Source organism: Populus euphratica, unplaced genomic scaffold (assembly GCF_000495115.2).
Source record: "Populus euphratica unplaced genomic scaffold, PopEup_1.0 scaffold239.1, whole genome shotgun sequence".
Classification (NCBI taxonomy): domain Eukaryota; kingdom Viridiplantae; phylum Streptophyta; class Magnoliopsida; order Malpighiales; family Salicaceae; genus Populus; species Populus euphratica.
Genome location: NW_011500120.1, coordinates 267,790 through 284,561, shown reverse-complemented (window position 1 = coordinate 284,561; position 16,772 = coordinate 267,790). Strand labels below are relative to the sequence as shown.

Here is a 16,772-nt window from a genome sequence, read left to right as displayed (position 1 = left end):
AGAGAAATAGAGTGAGGTTGAGAGTTGCCAAAGAGGGGATGATTCCTCCTCCTCTATTGTTGTAAATCTTGTACTCTTCCTACATAATGCAATGACTTCTCCCGTGGATGTAGGCGGTTTGCCGAACCACGTAAAATACCGTTTCTCAGTGTGCTTCTCCTTCTATGAGCAAATATCAGTACATCACCGGTCGGAAATTCCCAACATCTTGTTGGTGATAAGTCAGTTGTACCTTATTGTATGTCATAACCCATTTTTAGGCATCCGCATGAAAAATAATAAAATACAAAAAAACCAAAAAATATTATCAAAAAAATATAAACAGTGAACAAAGGATGTCAGAGCGCCCAATAAATGGGTAAAAATTGGTTGAGAAGGTTTAAAAATAAAAAGATTAAAATTTGACTGTATTTTATTGACTGATGACACCCTGTTGACAAAGAAAATTCAATTTGAGTAAAAAAAAGTCTAAAATTAGATGTTTATAGACTCAATTAAATTTTATTGAAAGTTTAATTGAATCTATGAAGAGTTTGATTACATGAAAAATTGATTTTGAAGTCAACTTAGGCTTTAATTGGAGGAAATTAAAATTATGGGGTCAAATTATAATTTTTAAAAGTTAATTTTGTTAAACTAGGGGCTTAGTTGCATAAATATTGAAGTTTCATGGTCAATTAGGGACTTAATTTAAGAAATCCAAAACCAAGCACCAAAATGAAGAGACTCAATTGAAGAAATTAGAAGTTTATTAATTAACTAAGGGTCAAATTACATATATTCAAGATCAAGAACCAAAGTGAAAAAGACGACCAACTTTAGGGCCGTTGTTGGATTTTTGGCAAGGATGCAATTGAATCGATTTTTAAAATCAAAATTAAAATTGAGGAATTGATCAAACAAATTACAAATTGAGGATCAATGTGAACTCTAATATTTTTTTGGCCACCTTTTCATTTAAATGAAATGGTGCGTTTTGACCAAAACAACGTCTTTTCATACATTGTTAAAAAAAAACTCAGAACGATGTTGTTTTAAACAACACCATATGTCTTCTTCTTCTTGGACATGCAGAGAAACAGGGGAAATGAGTTGCATTCCCCTGTTTTCACCGACTTTTCCACTGCCATTTCTCCCTCAAAAAGATACTAACCCAACCAATGGCCTACAACCCCCTAGCTGGCGCCATCGTCCACCCTGCCCTATCCCCTAATCGGACAAAGGCAGGGCATTTTCACCGCCCTTCTTTACCTAAAAATATAAAGGCAGAGAAAAGCAAGAAAAGAAGAAGAAAACAGACCGAACATGAGAGGGAGAACAAAACGTGAGAGGAGAAGAGGAGAGAGAGAAGATAAAGAAAAAAACCAAACAAAGAAAAAGAAGAAGAAGAAGTAGAGAAAAATAGAAGGAAAACAGGAGAGAAGAGAGAAGGACCGCCATTTCACTGCCGGCACCTCTGCCACCACGAGCACCACCATGTGCCTTCACAGCAACCACCATAGGTCAGTTCCCCCACCTCTCTCTTCTTCCTTTTTCTCCTTATCCAGCCTCGGCCCCGTATGCTAGTTATAGTATAATGGGCTAGCCCTGGCCCATTTTGAATGTTGGGCCGGTGCCGACCCTTTTTGTTTTGTTCTGGGTTGGTGCTGGCCTGTTTATGTTGGGTCGAAGCAGGCCTATTTCATTTTATGTTGGGCCAAAGAAAACCTGTTTCATGTCGGGCCGATGTCGGCCCATTTTCATGTTAGGCCTGTGCTAGCTTAATTTGTTGTATGTTGGGTCAGTGTTGGCCCATCATTTTTTTATGTTGGGCCGCACTGGCCCGTTTCAAATAAATATACCATAAAAATACAAATCTAGTATAAAAATATCTGGTTTTTGTCAAAACTTTCACAAATACAAAAAATCAAAAAAATATTTTTTGTGTATACGACTAAGTGTCTCAAAGCTAAAAAAAATCATATTATAATTTTTATACATCAAAAACAATGTTTTAACATGCATTTTGACTTTAATGAGCAGCTTATTAAAGTCAAAAGAACATTGGCTAAAATTTTAAAAATAACAAAAATTTTATTTTGTTTTGCCTCTTAGTATCTGGGGTATGACATTACATGTAATGCGCATTCCAGATATTTAATTTTTTTGAACAATAAAACGGTTAGGTTTTACTGTATTAAGATAAGAACCTCCTTATTGAGGAGGGCTTATCTTGAACTTTAGACAGACCAACAATTAAAAACTACAACACAACTTTAGATTTTATCAGACAAAATAATGCAACCTCCCTTAAGTAGGATGTTCAAGCAACAAATAAATAGCATGCAAAAAACTTGCTTAAACTATCTCAAATTTCATATAAGAATTAAATTTTAAAATATAGAGGAATATCAATCTAACATATACATTGTTTAAGCAACTTAAAACAAAAAGTAACATGATAAACAAAAAGAGTATGGAAGTTCAACTTTTGAGTGAGAAGTAAAGTCCAAGCAACTTTTAACAATTAAAAAATAACAAATATTTATCATTGGCCAAATAGTTTCCTCCACCAGATTACCAGATTGTATATATATATATATAACTCCTAGATATAAATTGAAAAACTTATGCACGTGTTTAATTAAACAACCTAATAATCATTGTGAAAAGTAATGAAAAAAAATATCAACAATAAACAAAAATGAAATTAAGAAAACCAAGTAAAAAAATAAAGATCAAGATATCTCACATCGCAACACAGGCAATTTACATGGTCATATTTAATAAATTCTTCTATCAAAATAAATTTGTAATAGAAAAACACATAAAATTTATAATAAAAACTAACACACATATAAAATTTATTGAACAATAATTAAAAAAACAATACAAGGCTGCATATATAAAAAATCTTATAAAAAAATTAGTTTTAAAAAATAATTTATATAAAATTAAAAGAAAACAAATGAATTATACATACCTCTCTAAAAATTAAACACACTCAATATTATTTGAAAATAATTACAATCTAATTAAAATATAAAACATAAATTTATTTGAAAAAATATACATAAATAATGCATTATTTAAAAAAATTAAAAAAAGAATATAAAAAAAAGGAACCAAGTTGGATGCTTATGGGTTTAGTAAGCCAAACCTAACGCTTGGTCCAATGAAGCAATAGCTAGCGCGCAAGCTTGATGTTCTGCAACACCAAGCCTTAGCATGGGCCTTTTTTTAAAGTTAAATAGGGCAGACAATGCATCGTCCACTCCAAATATTTCAAATTAAATGATGCGTTACTTGCTTCACCCAAAACATGGTCCATCATTGTTACACTTAAAATCCTATTTTCAACCCAAAACACTTAGAAAACATCATAGAAATCTTGTTAAACCATGGTCACCAAAAAGCCAACAAACGTTCCCAAACCCTGAAAATCACCCAAAACAAAAATTCTTTTAGAGTTTAGATTTGTTGTTTTAGTTGTTATTAAGGAAAACACGCATAAATGTAACTCTTTTCATCATATGGAACTTTTTAACATAAAAATCAATCGTTATGGTGGCTGTATTCTTTCCTAATAATCACCTTTTCTCTTTAGGCCATAATTTAGTGACTCCCTCTCTCTCCTCCCAACAAAAAGGACCAAAAAAAGGAAAATGAAGTTAAGTATCAAAAGATATTGTTTTGAAATTTAAGTGACTGGTTACCTTATATTTAAAAAATATAAGGCATTAAAATGAATGTTTCAATGAAACTTTTAACCCGCCCTCTATGTTACCCGAGATTTTTACTTTAATCCCTTAGCTTTCAATTCAATCCTCCTTCTTAAAAAAATATACAATTTGGGGCTAATTTAGGTTCCAAATGGTCAATTCTCGTAAAATAAAAGTTTGAGGACTGAAAATGTTCAAAAAATGCATTGCTTTATGAGAGGGTGCACAATGATTTAGTTACAATAAAAGGCTAATGTCTTTTAGCTTTAAACTAGTTATGTGACTTAAGCTCTGTTGCGGGTCAAATATTTTTATTTTTCTTAAAAAATATATATATAGGTTTTTTCAACATATTTTTTATAGTTTAAAAAAATATAACAAATCCAAAAGTTTATGCATATATGTAATCAAATAAATTAAGAATTATATGCGCTAAGAAATAAATAAAAAATCTTTAATGACACTGATTAGTACTTAAAAGTGCATTTTTATCATGGTTTTATATCATCATTTTGCACTTGAAATATCAATAACTCCTTAACTAAAATATGTTTTATAATAATGTATCTAATAATATAAGATACCTATAATTTATGGTAAATATCTATTTTTAATGCAGGCCTATCACATAAATGAAAGGATTGATTGATGACTTGAAGAACTTAAATTGCAAGGATAAAGAGATGGCCAAACTTAGAAAAGAGATGTCGGTGCAATCCAAACCGGAACACTGTTCGGTAATTGGGTCATATCTAGAGCTATATATCTCAGATTTAGGTCCAATTTATATGGATGGAAAGGTAAGACATAGGCCTACAACTTTCATATGGAGCCCAAGATCAAAAAAGGCCATTATCAAGTCCAAATTGTAGCAACAACAAAGAAGCCCGAATCTGTCTTCCAGCCCGAGCACTGTTCGGTATTTTGGCCATATCTAGAGTTCTAGAAGTCCAAATGAGCTGAAGTTTTTACACAAGAAAGCTGAGACAATTGCCTACAACTTTCATGTTTACAACTGGCTCCAATTTTGACGTTATCAATGACGTTTTGGGCAGACAAGAGAAGATAAGGATTGTCACCAAGTCAAAAGTTGGTCACCCACTTATCAATTAGTCATCAAATCAATAGTTCCCATTTTTGGCCTATAAAAGGAGGCATTTGCCATGCATTTAGGCATCTTGATTTCCAGATCAAGATCATGCTCTTCCTTTCTCTCTTTGTATTTTTTATTATTATTATTATTATTATTATTATTAGTACTACTAATATTACTACTACTACTATTATTATTATTATTGTTGTTATTGTTGTTATTGTTGTTGTTTATAATTTGTACAATTAACCTCCTTGTGGTTCGACCCCGGTCTTGCCGGGTTATTTATTACTTCGACACTCCTGCACTTGGGAGAAGACATCAACCTTTTAGTCGTGTCAGACACCTGAAAAAAAAACTTGAAAAACTGAGAGATAGATGTAGATAAAGATATTTAATCTTGAAAAATAAGACATTACATTTATTGAATAAAAAAAAGAAACAACATATAAGGCTATACATATTAAAAATATCATTTAAAAATATTTTTTTAATTTAGAAAAACATAGTTTATCTATATAAAATATAAAAACAAAACCATAGATACACCAAAAAAACCTTAACGCATAATAAAAAAATTAATATTATTTAAAAGAGGTCATATGAAAATAATAAAAGAGAGAAGATTTTGTCCATTTTTTTAGTTTTTATTTTTTTAACAGATCACATGATTTTAGTTTTTTTCAATTGTATTATTTAAAGTTATATTTTCAAGGTAATTATGCTAGACCTAAGGCAACCATGCCAACCATAGACGATGCGTCACCTAACGAGACTGATAACATGTTGTTTATTTTTCCAAATCCAGTGACTGGAAAATCAGAACTTATACTCTTTTGATCCAAAAATCTTTTTGCAACCTATATGTAACCCACAGTACCTATTAAACACCCTAAAAATCATAACAAACCTATTTATGACTTTAATAAAGCCAAAACACTGCCTCAAAAATAGAATTCAACTCGAAATAAAAAATCAACCCAAGTTTAGATCTGTTTTTTCATGAACTTTTAAGATACAAAAACACTTAATATATATTTTTCTCATTAAGGCCCCATTTGTTTGCTGGAAAGTAGTTTCTTTTTAAAAAGTGAATTTCAGGAAAGTGAATTATTTTTCGCTGTTTGGCAGTGTAATGAAAAATAAGTTGGAAAACACTTTCTAATGTTTGGTTATGTCATGAAAAATGAGTTAGGAAATAACTTATTAATGTTTTTTTTTTAAATTTATTAAAATAATGAGGAACAAATCTTACAAATTAAAAAGTTGAATGAGAATGAAATTGAAAAAAATTATAATTTTATAAATTATCTCAAATAAAATAAATAATAATCAAAATAATAGAGACCAAATCTAAAAAATAAAAAAATTGAAAGAAGTTAAAATAATAATAATAAAATTTTTATAAATTATTTCAAATAAAATAAGTTACAATAAAAAAAATAAGGATCACATTTGATAAATAAAAAATTTCAATTAAAAATAAGAACCAAAATTGATATAAAAATTAAATTTTAAGGGATCAAATTAAAAAATAAATATTTAAAACAAAATATATATATAACAATAAAAAATTTGAGGACCAATTTGATATAATCAGTAAATAATATGATATTTCTAAATTTTTTATAATTTCTGAAAAGTGTTTTCCATCCAAAATAAAAGGGAAAATACTTTCCTGCCAAATTTGTTTTTGACTAGAAAATATTTTTTGTTGACTGAAAAATATTTTTCATTGACCTACTTTTCTAATTATAAACAAATATAAGAAAGTTTGAAAACTGATTTTTTGAAAATTACTTCATGAAAAACAAACACAGCCTAAATGAAATAGTTTGACATAAATATTTTTTATTTTAATGGTTTAAATTAGTATCAATAACAAATTTTTATTTTTACCGCTGAAAGCTAATAATTCTTTATTTATTTATTTATCAATTAAAAAAAAAAATTATACTAAAATAATATTGGAATAATTTCAAGGGGTCAAAATTATAGAATTTGCGTGATAAAATTTGTTAGATTTCGTGCATGTTTCATATAACATATGCTGAGTACTATATTCTTTATGCTGATTTGCTTTATCCCGGCAAAATTGTCTTTGCAAGCTAGGTAAAGGATCATGGTGGGATTTAAGAATAGGTACATGGTAATGAAAGTTTTCTTGGATCCAAATCGACATATTGGAGTGGATGATCCTATTATAATAACACAATATAATGTTTCAAAAGCGATTAAAGACAGTATTCTTGTAAACTTTGGGGAGTGTGGTTTGGCTTCATCCCTTGGATCGTTCCAAGGTACGTGATTTGTTGCCAGTTCAAGTTTTCCGCTATTTGCAAACTTCCCTTTACCTCACTGTAAAATCTTCTCTCACCCTTCTAAATCTGGGTTATTTGCAGTCAAGTACGTGAATCCGATTACCAAGCTATGTATCATCAGAACCTCACGAGAGGAGACCACAAGATCTGGGATGTAATTACCATGGTTAGGCGCATTGGTAACTGCCCACTGCTATTCAACCTGCTAGATCTAAGTGGTGAGTTTCTTCCTTTTCTTCTCCCCTCTTTCCTTTTTGAGCCGACCTAAGTGGTAAGCTGAAAACTGTTCATTAGCCAATTGATAATGAAGAGAACTAGAACAAAGAAAAAAAATTAGTTAGACCCGCAAACTTCCTGCCATCTGTTATCAATTTGATGTCCATGTGGGTTCATGTGTTTTTGCAACAATATAATCTTTCAGTTGATCTAAAAAATAAACTATTTTCAATTGATCACAATGTTCCAATATGTTTTATTCTGATTTTACTTCCTTTGCGGGCATTGGATCTTTTACTCAGCTTTTCTCTTTAATTTTGCTTGTCCTTGTTGTTCTAGGAAGTATCAAGGCCTGTAAAGTTGCTGCCTTGAAGAGTGATGAAATGAAATTTGAGCACTACAAACATGCAGCTGGAGCACCTCTCTCTGCTGATGTTAATCAGCACATGCAAAACTGTCTTGAAAAGATCAAGATTTTGGAGCACTGAGCCATGTGTTGGTCGTAACCTACTGGCCTGCCAAATTTTGGAGCACTGCTTTGTTTTGCACAACTCATGAACAGTTTCAAACTGGCGATTTCTGATCCATCCCTTTCAGCTTTTCTGTCTTTGGGGTTGTTGAATCTGAGATGTTTGAAATCATACTAGCTGATCCTTGTTTCGGAGCGTCATTTCAAGAACAGAGTGCCTGTGAAGAACCTTTGAGATCCTCTGTACCTGGATCTTGTGCATCCTTTATCAAAGCAGCAGCTTTGTGCTTTTTTTTTTTTTTTTTTTTTCCAATTTTGAACTTGTGTACTTCTGCCATATCGTTTTACATTTTGAAGGTGAAGTTTTATCTGGCAATCATTAGCAAAAGCTGATACACGTTTGGGAGTCCACATCTAATAATGATTATTATGAACGCTACTGAAATGTTATTGACCACAATTTATCAAATCACAGAACAATTTATTCCAAGAGTTCGATCTTTCTTTGATATACATTCTCTATTCCTAATTTCTGTAAAACAGAAAAAATGAGTGGACAAATGAAAATCTCTCCCACTAGTTAATTTGGAGAGCTTACTTAGCAGTAAAGATCAGTGTGGCTTAATGACCATCACTATAAACCTGAGAGATTGTCACTGTACGTGATCATAAGTTCAAGACAGGTCTGAAAGAGAGGAGCACGCGTCTCACACGAGTGAAGTGGCGTGCGCGTGCCGACTCCACTTTATATACAGCCGCACATATAATATCATTCCAGAAAGAGAGAGAGCGTTAAATTGGGCATGCCTCCTCAGTTGAACTTGAAAGGTCAAGCAAACAGAAAAAAAGAAAGAAAGAAGCATCTAGTTGAGGCGAGGCGGTGAGACTACTACCAATCGGAAAGCTCTTTATCATTCTCTCTGATCTTAATATTTCTCAAGGTATTCTTCACTGATTCAGCAATTCATTTTTCTTTCATTTCATCGGTATTTGTATTATTTTAGGGCTTAGGTTTTGGTCTTGGTTGTTTTTATCTTTCTCCATGATCTTTTCCCTTCTCTATTTTTCTTTTATTTGCTAGTTGAACCCATTTGTTTGTTCTTGTAATCTAGTATTATTTGTTCTTTTTGTCGAATTTCTATGATCCAGGGTTCTTACAGCCGATTAAATTGTTATCCTTCTATTTTATTTACTGATCAGAGCTGTCGATCTTGATTACTTAGTTTCTAAAGATTCATGTAGGTTAATGATGAACAATTAATTTAGGCTTCTGAGGTAGTCCCCTGCTGAACAGTCATTTCTACTGCAGAAAAGTGAACAAATGTGTGCAAAAGGGGAAAAGGAGCAGGCTGGGTATATGGGAAGTAAACTATTGAGCGGGCTGGGTGAATGGGAAATGAACCATCGATTGTTGTTTTAACTTGGCCCAGGAATGTATCGTTCTGGCTTCAGCATTTAGTTTCAAGTAATCTATGATGATAGCATTCTTTGTCCCATTTGTAATGGCTATAACCATCACATTTCAGTTCCAAATGTGGTATTTTTTACTTATTTTAAATGGATAGGGATCATTAGAAGACTTCTTTAATAACTACAATATACAATAATTGGTTTCATTGGTTTTCTTGATTCGGCCAGAAATTTATTGAAAGCTGTTGAAGGTTTATGTTCTTGTGTGTACATGTGTATTTGTGCTCAGGAAATGTCTTTCCATGAATAAAAGACAAGCACCTACCCCAGTTTTATAGGAATAAACTCTTAGACCAATGGAATAATCTAAGACAATGGAATGAGTCTATTAATGAGTATATAACACAGTTTAATGATTACATGATAAGATGTGCCATAAAAGAGAATGAAGCCATGACTTTGCGTGGATTTTGTAAAGGCTTGAATAATGATCTTAGAAGAGAAGTTGTATTTCAAGATATATCTATCCTTGACAAAGCCTGTATCTTAGTTCAAGACTGCAAGTTGGCCACGAAGAATTAGTGGATGAATTGTTATGACCTTATAGTATCCTTACTAGGTCCCAATTCAGAAATAGTGATTTTTTGTTAAGTGCTCCACCCCACAGACCTAATTCTAGTAGTGCCCTATGAAATTGTTAATAATCTGCTTATTCATTGTCATTTGCCTGTGGAGCTTACTGCCATGAGTATTTTTTACCACCAGGTTGTGTGAGCTCTTTAGGTTCGCATTTAGAAAGCATTGCAAGGCTTTTTCTAAGTATATTCAGAAGCCTTGTGGTTTGCTTCCTCGTGCTCTTTTCTGTTGATTTGAAGTGGAGATACTGAAGTTTTTGAAGGTGAGGATACAATTATTTGTTATAAAACATCTCATCACAAAGCTTTTATGGAGTTAAGATGGAATAATGCCAGGTTTGCCCTTTCTTTTACTTGTGAACTAATGTTTGATCTTAATTAAATATGGTTTAATAGTTTTTGGCATAGTTTCAAGGTGGTCTATAGATAGTTATTAAATGATTTGTTTTTTTTTACTTTTCTTTTGGTTTCGGTGAAGTTAACTTTGCATTTATAAATTCAAAATGATGATTGCTGGAATGGTTATATTAAAGTTAGAGATGATGAGTTTGGCTGACAGTTTACTCAATATCTGATTCTCTGTGCATTGCACTGATTTTAAGGTATCGATAACATCAGTGAAGTTCACTGCCTCCTGCTTTAATTGACTTCTGGAATTTTCTTTTTGCTTGTGTATGGAATGTGATTTGCTGTGGCATTTGTGTGTATAGTTAATATCCATGACACATAGCATGTGAATTCTTTTTTGACTTTACATTCCCCCTAGTAGCATTTCTGTGATGATAAAAAATAAGTGGATATAACTAACTAGGTCACTAACAATGTCGCTAAAAACTTGGAAGCATCCTTATTTTGATTCTCTCCTCTGGCGAGCACAAGCTTATCATCATTTTTTGAACACCCAGTGCATGTGAGCCATGTCATCAAGTGCTAATCCTGTTAGGCACCTCATTTTTCCTTCTATCTGAGCTTTACTTATCAGAACATTCAATTACATTAGAGAGAGAACTTAAAGGCTCAGAATGGGACTATGTTGCTAGCAATTAAGTTTAAATTCAGAGTTGATTGCTTACTTCACATTATATGTTGTTATTTCAGCTTGGGCCTTGGAGTTTCTCCATCCACCTTATTTGGTGATAATACATTTTTCTTATTGACAGAAATTCGGTGCCGTTGTTTTATTTTAATTTTATTGGTTCAGGGTTGTGAGTCTACTCATTTACTTTGGTTGTTTGGCCATTCATGGTTTAGTTCATTTACTTCTCTCCTAATTTAGTAATTTCTCCTTTTCAGGGTTTAGAATGTTCCGGGTACATGTAAACTAGTCTTTCCTGTGCATAAAGTCCTTCTCAGTGATAAAATTTGTTAGATTTCGTGCATGTTTCATATAACATATGCTGAGTACTATATTCTTTATGCTGATTTGCTTTATCCCGGCAAAATTGTCTTTGCAAGCTAGGTAAAGGATCATGGTGGGATTTAAGAATAGGTACATGGTAATGAAAGTTTTCTTGGATCCAAATCGACATATTGGAGTGGATGATCCTATTATAATAACACAATATAATGTTTCAAAAGCGATTAAAGACAGTATTCTTGTAAACTTTGGGGAGTGTGGTTTGGCTTCATCCCTTGGATCGTTCCAAGGTACGTGATTTGTTGCCAGTTCAAGTTTTCCGCTATTTGCAAACTTCCCTTTACCTCACTGTAAAATCTTCTCTCACCCTTCTAAATCTGGGTTATTTGCAGTCAAGTACGTGAATCCGATTACCAAGCTATGTATCATCAGAACCTCACGAGAGGAGAACCAAAAGGTCTGGTCTGCAATTACCATGGTTAGGCGCATCGGTAACTGCCCAGTTCTGTTCAACCTGCTAGATCTAAGTGGTGAGTATCTTCCTTTTCTTCTCCCTTCTCTCCTTTTTGAACCGACCTAAGTGGTAAGCTGAAAACTGTTCATTAGCAAATATGTTTTATTGTGATTTTACTTCCTTTGCGGGCATAGGATCTTTTACTCAGTTTTTCTCTTTAATTTTGCTTGTCCTTGTTGTTCTAGGAAGTATCAAGGCCTGTAAAGTTGCTGCGTTGAAGTGTGATGAAATGAAATTTGAGCACTACAAACATGCAGCTGGAGCACTTCTCTCTGCTGATGTTAATCAGCACATGCAAAACTGTCTTGAAAAGATCAAGATTTTGGAGCACTGAGCCTTGCGTTGGTCGTAACCTACTGGCCTGCCAAATTTTGGAGCACTGCTTTGTTTTGCACAACTCATGAACAGTTTCAAACTGGCGATTTCTGATCCATCCCTTTTGGCCTTTCTTTGTCTTTGGGGTTGTTGAATCTGAGATGTTTGAAATCATACTAGCTGATCCATTTTGTTTTGAAGCAACATTTCAAGAACTTGTCCAGGTAGAGAGCCTGTGAATAACCTTTGAAATCATCTGCACCTGGATCTTGTGCATCCTTTATCAAAGCAGCTGCTCTGTGCCTTGTTTTCGTTCTGAACTTGTGTGCTTCTGCCATATCGTTTTACATTTTGAAGGTGAAGTTTTATCTGGCAATCATTAGCAAAAGCTGATACAGGTTTGGGAGTCCACATCTAATAATGATAATTATGAATGCTACTGCAATGTTACTGAACACAATATGTCAAATCACATGACAATTTATTCCAAGAGATGGATCTTTTTTAATTTGATATGCGTTTTCTATTCCTAATTTCTATAAAACAGGAAAAAATGAGTGGACAGGGAATGAAAATCTCTTCCACTAGTTAATTTGGAGAACTTAGCAGTAAAGATCAGTCTCATAGATTGGAACTGCATTAGTATTGTCGCTGATGTTATGAAGATGGCTTAATGACCATCGCTAAACTGCTGTCGAGCATGCTTTACAAGTGATGGTAAGTTTCCTCTGCGGAAAATGTTTGGAGAGTTTATCCTAAAAGCAAAGCAATGGTGTCATGTAGATGCGTAATCAAGTGTTTGATGTTGGTCGTAGAAGGCAACCTTAATTAGAATGCAAGGATCAGCTAACAAGAACAAATAGCGAAGGATGGTCGAGTTGCTTCCCCAAGGATCTAGATCCAGGAATGCCTTTCTTGTCAATATGTATTTTTTTTTATTTTTTGCTTATGAAAATAAATGCGAACAACAATTCTCATCAATTTATAAATCCTTAGGCAGCTACAAATCATACGTCAGTGGAAAGATGCGTTTGCGTCCGCGTAAGAATCCTACTACTTGCACTGCCAATAACTACTTGAAATTAATCTCACAGGTGTCACTCATCCATCCATCCATGTATAAATATCCCATGAAATCTCTGCCCCGGCCCAGTCTATCTCTCTTAACTGAGTCCACATACAACCTCCCGTGTTAAACTTGAATTCTTTTTATCCCCCCCTCTTCTCTATTCTGCAGCCCGCATCAACAAAATCAGGGAAAATTAAGGATCGAATCAAACTGGCGATTTCTGATCCATCCCTTTTGGCCTTTCTTTGTCTTTGGGGTTGTTGAATCTGAGATGTTTGAAATCATACTAGCTGATCCATTTTGTTTTGAAGCAACATTTCAAGAACTTGTCCAGGTAGAGAGCCTGTGAATAACCTTTGAAATCATCTGCACCTGGATCTGATGGATCATATATCAAAACCCAAGGTTAATGGATTTTGTGTCATGACCCATTTTGCTTTGGTCCTAACTCTCCAAACTCAATTCTCTTAGGTGCATTGCTAAAATCCAAGGTTCTGGGGTTTTAGGTTTCTAAATATTATTATTTGTATTATAAATATTATTATTTTTATTATTAATATTATTTATAAAATAATTAATAAATTTTAAAAAAAATTATTATCAATATTGAAAAAAATTCTTAAATTTTATTTGAAGGGTAAAATTAATAATAATAATAATTAAATTTTTTTAAAAATACTATTATTAGTATTGAAGAAAAACCAATTTTTTTAAAAAAATAAAAAATTTAAAAATTTAAACAAACAAGTTAAATATTAAAATTTATATTATAAATATTATTATTGAATCTGATCTCGTAGATTTAACACTTTCAATTATATATTTTTTTGATATTTTTTTATAAAAATAAAAAGTTTACGCTATGGGCAAAGTCAAGTACTATTTAAAATTAATCTCACAGGTGTCACTCATCCATCCATCCATGTATAAATATCCCATGAAATCTCTGCCCCGGCCCAGTCTATCTCTCTTAACTGAGTCCACATACAAGCTCCCGTGTTGAACTTGAATTCTTTTTGTCTCCCCCTCTTCTCTATTCTGCAGCCCGCGTCTACAAAATCAGGGAAAATTAAGGATCGAAAGGGGAGAACAATTCTCGATTACTCACTGGTTCCTTTGGGACTTGTTACGATGGTGGCATACCACGTATGGCTTCTTTATCGAATCATGAAGCACCCCACCAAGACTGTCATTGGCATCAATGCTATCAATCGCCGCTTCTGGGTTAGAGCCATGATGGAGGTCGACTTATACATATGCATATATCCCTATTCATTTCTTATTTTTCTTGTTATATCTTTCTTGATCATCTTTTCAGGATGAAGCAGTACGTCTGACCATCAGGATTTAATTTTAATGGTGCAGGACGTGTCCAAGAATGGAGTTCTCGCAGTGCAGACGCTGAGAAACAATATAATGGCATCCACCGTCTTGGCATCAACAGCCATCATGCTCAGCTCCCTTATTGCCATTCTCATGACAAGCGGCAGCGGAGACAAATCAGCCAGGAATTTTGTGTTTGGGGACAGGAGTGAGTTTGGGTTGTCTATCAAGTTCTTCTCAATACTGGTGTGCTTCCTGGTGGCATTCTTGCTGAATGTGCAGTCAATCAGGTACTACAGCCATGCAAGTATCCTCGTCAACGTGCCCTTCAAGAAGATGTGCCCTAATCATCGCCATCAGCATCTCAGCACCGAGTATGTGGCGAGGTCCGTGAACAGGGGTAGCTATTTCTGGTCATTAGGGCTGCGTGCCTTCTATTTCTCGTTCCCACTCTTTTTGTGGATCTTTGGGCCCATTCCAATGTTTTTGTCATGCGCTTTCCTGGTATCCATGCTCTATTTCCTGGATATCAACTTGCAAACTGGGTGGGCTGTTGGTGACGAGGACGACGATGGCGGCCTCAAGGACGTGGGGTCCCAAAGTCAAGTTTGATTTCTCTACTAGAGATGTACTTGATGTGTACTAGACTAAAACAACAACAAATAAAGTTAGGGATCTAGGCAGCAGCAGAAAGAAACAAACTGCAATTCATTTTCAATACCAAAGTTGACTTGAATTGCGTTTCAATTTCCAAGAAAAAGAAGAGGCCGTATCTGTGTTTTCTATTGTTATTTTGCAGACTATGCTTGTGTGCGCAACAAGTGTTCCATTTTTATTTTATTTTTTGTTGTTGTTTCGGCCATAAAAAGTCATAACCGAATCAATTTACGCAACAACCTGCAGACACAAAGCCCTTCGCCTATCTTCGGAGGTTAGTCTCTCTTTTATTATTGTGTGTAGAATGCTGAATTTCAGGCACCGCCACAACTTGTTTGTTGGATTGTTGAGGTGCTCCGTTTTAGGTCTTTGAAATTTTTTAAATACCTTTTAACTTTAAATTATTATTATTGTTTTTTAATTGTTTTGTATACTGTTGTTGTTGTTTTTTAATTATTATTATTGTTGAAATTTTAGGTTTTTTATTGTTTTTTAATCATGGTGCGTGCAAGCTGGTCCGGACACCCACATTAATTTAAAAAAAAAAAAAAATTTTAAAAAGTAAAAATATATTATTTCAATACAAACAACCTGTAACACATTTAAAAAAAAAAAAAAGAAGAGGGAAAGGCCGAATAGCCTCTCTAGAACTATCCAGAACAAAAACAAACACGTATCCCATGTAAAATTAAATCCCATTCTTTCCCTCGGGCTATTCTACTTACCCCGAGCACTACGAAATTGGCACGCACGCTTGTCACTCTTGGTTGGCGGAGCAACATTAAAATGGTGAACTAACCTCCACTTTCCATCTGATTCTGTAGTTGGTGGATTTTTATTAGGAGGAGGTAGCTTCTAAAGTGCAGTGGTAGATGCCAAAAGTTCGCATCTTGCATCAATTTTCAAGGAGCAAGGTCAAGACAAGACTCCTCATCCTGCCCTACTCCACTTTCCAGTGCTGTGTGTCGGCAGCACTTCGCAAATCAAGAAAACCTTGTTACTAATGTTTAATCTTTCATTTATAGGATATAAATTCGATGGAGGACACTATTTTAGAAGCAGCACACCCTTCCCACATTGATTTATTATATGCCATTGTTATATTTTAAATCAGCACGCTCTCTGCTTTTGGCAAACTGCATGTCTTAGCATTGATTTTTGCAGTACAAGCCTAGATGCATCAAGTTTTGTTAAAAGAAGACGAACTGAACTGCTTATCATAAGAAAACATACAAATTTAGCAAAAAGAGTTCGATGTTTATATTGCTAACAGTAATATCCACACGGTAAGTGCTATCCAAATAGGAAAAAACAAGAAAAAGAAATAAAGAATACATCATTAACTCTCTTCACCTTTACAGGTGGGCTGTTAACAATTCCAAGAATATTGATTGCACTCACTGACTTCAAAGTTCCTTATGTGAATCTCACTCTCCAACTGTTTCCAGCACTGTTAACAATTCCAAGAATATTAATGCCTTTGTACCTAATATATATATATATATAGAATGCATTCGCTAATTCATAGTATTCGACACAGTACAAGTATAAAATTACATACAGGCATACGTGTGTGTGTTTGCGTGTAACCACTGTTATACTAAGATAATCCACTGTTTCTGGAAAATGACGTAATGGTACTTTTTACCACAAGCAGGGAGCAATCTGTGGATTAAGAAGAAATGCTCTTAC

General features: G+C 33.7%; 2 protein-coding genes, 1 long non-coding RNA gene and 1 pseudogene across 10 annotated transcripts in view; 3 read left to right on the top strand and 1 right to left on the bottom strand.

The window, feature by feature from the left end:
* LOC105110097 (uncharacterized) overlaps positions 1-5,842 on the bottom strand; it is a 19,216-nt gene extending 13,374 nt beyond the window's left edge. Inside the window, exons 1-2 of the long non-coding RNA XR_839405.1 lie at positions 5,757-5,842; positions 5,344-5,352 (exon numbers count right to left, since the gene is read on the bottom strand). This is a non-coding gene — a long non-coding RNA (uncharacterized LOC105110097). The remainder of the gene's footprint in view (positions 1-5,343; positions 5,353-5,756) is intronic.
* Positions 5,843-6,806: 964 nt separating this feature from the next.
* Positions 6,807-9,517, top strand: LOC105110091 (probable ribonuclease P/MRP protein subunit POP5; annotated as a pseudogene).
* On the top strand, positions 8,600-12,347 carry LOC105110092 (probable ribonuclease P/MRP protein subunit POP5). 8 transcript variants are annotated; one of them, XM_011005010.1, is made up of 5 exons: positions 8,621-8,690; positions 8,729-8,741; positions 11,305-11,492; positions 11,595-11,732; positions 11,902-12,347. In XM_011005010.1, exons 3-5 carry the CDS (start codon positions 11,315-11,317, stop codon positions 12,048-12,050), a joined length of 465 nt encoding a protein of 154 aa, XP_011003312.1. In that variant the 5' UTR covers positions 8,621-8,690; positions 8,729-8,741; positions 11,305-11,314; the 3' UTR covers positions 12,051-12,347. The 8 variants fall into 8 exon arrangements, with proteins under 8 accessions (XP_011003310.1, XP_011003312.1, XP_011003313.1 ...); XM_011005011.1 differs by having other exon boundaries at positions 11,301-11,492; XM_011005007.1 differs by adding an exon at positions 9,976-10,108 and having other exon boundaries at positions 8,656-8,741.
* Positions 12,348-14,003: 1,656 nt separating this feature from the next.
* On the top strand, positions 14,004-15,241 carry LOC105110090 (uncharacterized). Its single transcript, XM_011005002.1, has 2 exons — positions 14,004-14,342; positions 14,466-15,241. Exons 1-2 carry the CDS (start codon positions 14,232-14,234, stop codon positions 15,033-15,035), a joined length of 681 nt encoding a protein of 226 aa, XP_011003304.1. The 5' UTR covers positions 14,004-14,231; the 3' UTR covers positions 15,036-15,241.
* Positions 15,242-16,772: the final 1,531 nt, after the last annotated feature.

Excerpts from the sequence above, each read along its gene's own strand:
- LOC105110092 (XM_011005008.1), top strand. The coding sequence starts at position 11,315 with ATGGTGGGATTTAAGAATAGGTACATGGTAATGAAAGTTTTCTTGGAT. Across the intron at positions 11,493-11,594 it reads ATCCCTTGGATCGTTCCAAG|TCAAGTACGTGAATCCGATT; the intron begins GTACGTGATTTG and ends GGTTATTTGCAG. Across the intron at positions 11,733-11,901 it reads CAACCTGCTAGATCTAAGTG|GAAGTATCAAGGCCTGTAAA; the intron begins GTGAGTATCTTC and ends TTGTTGTTCTAG.
- LOC105110090 (XM_011005002.1), top strand. The coding sequence starts at position 14,232 with ATGGTGGCATACCACGTATGGCTTCTTTATCGAATCATGAAGCACCCC. Across the intron at positions 14,343-14,465 it reads GGGTTAGAGCCATGATGGAG|GACGTGTCCAAGAATGGAGT; the intron begins GTCGACTTATAC and ends TTAATGGTGCAG.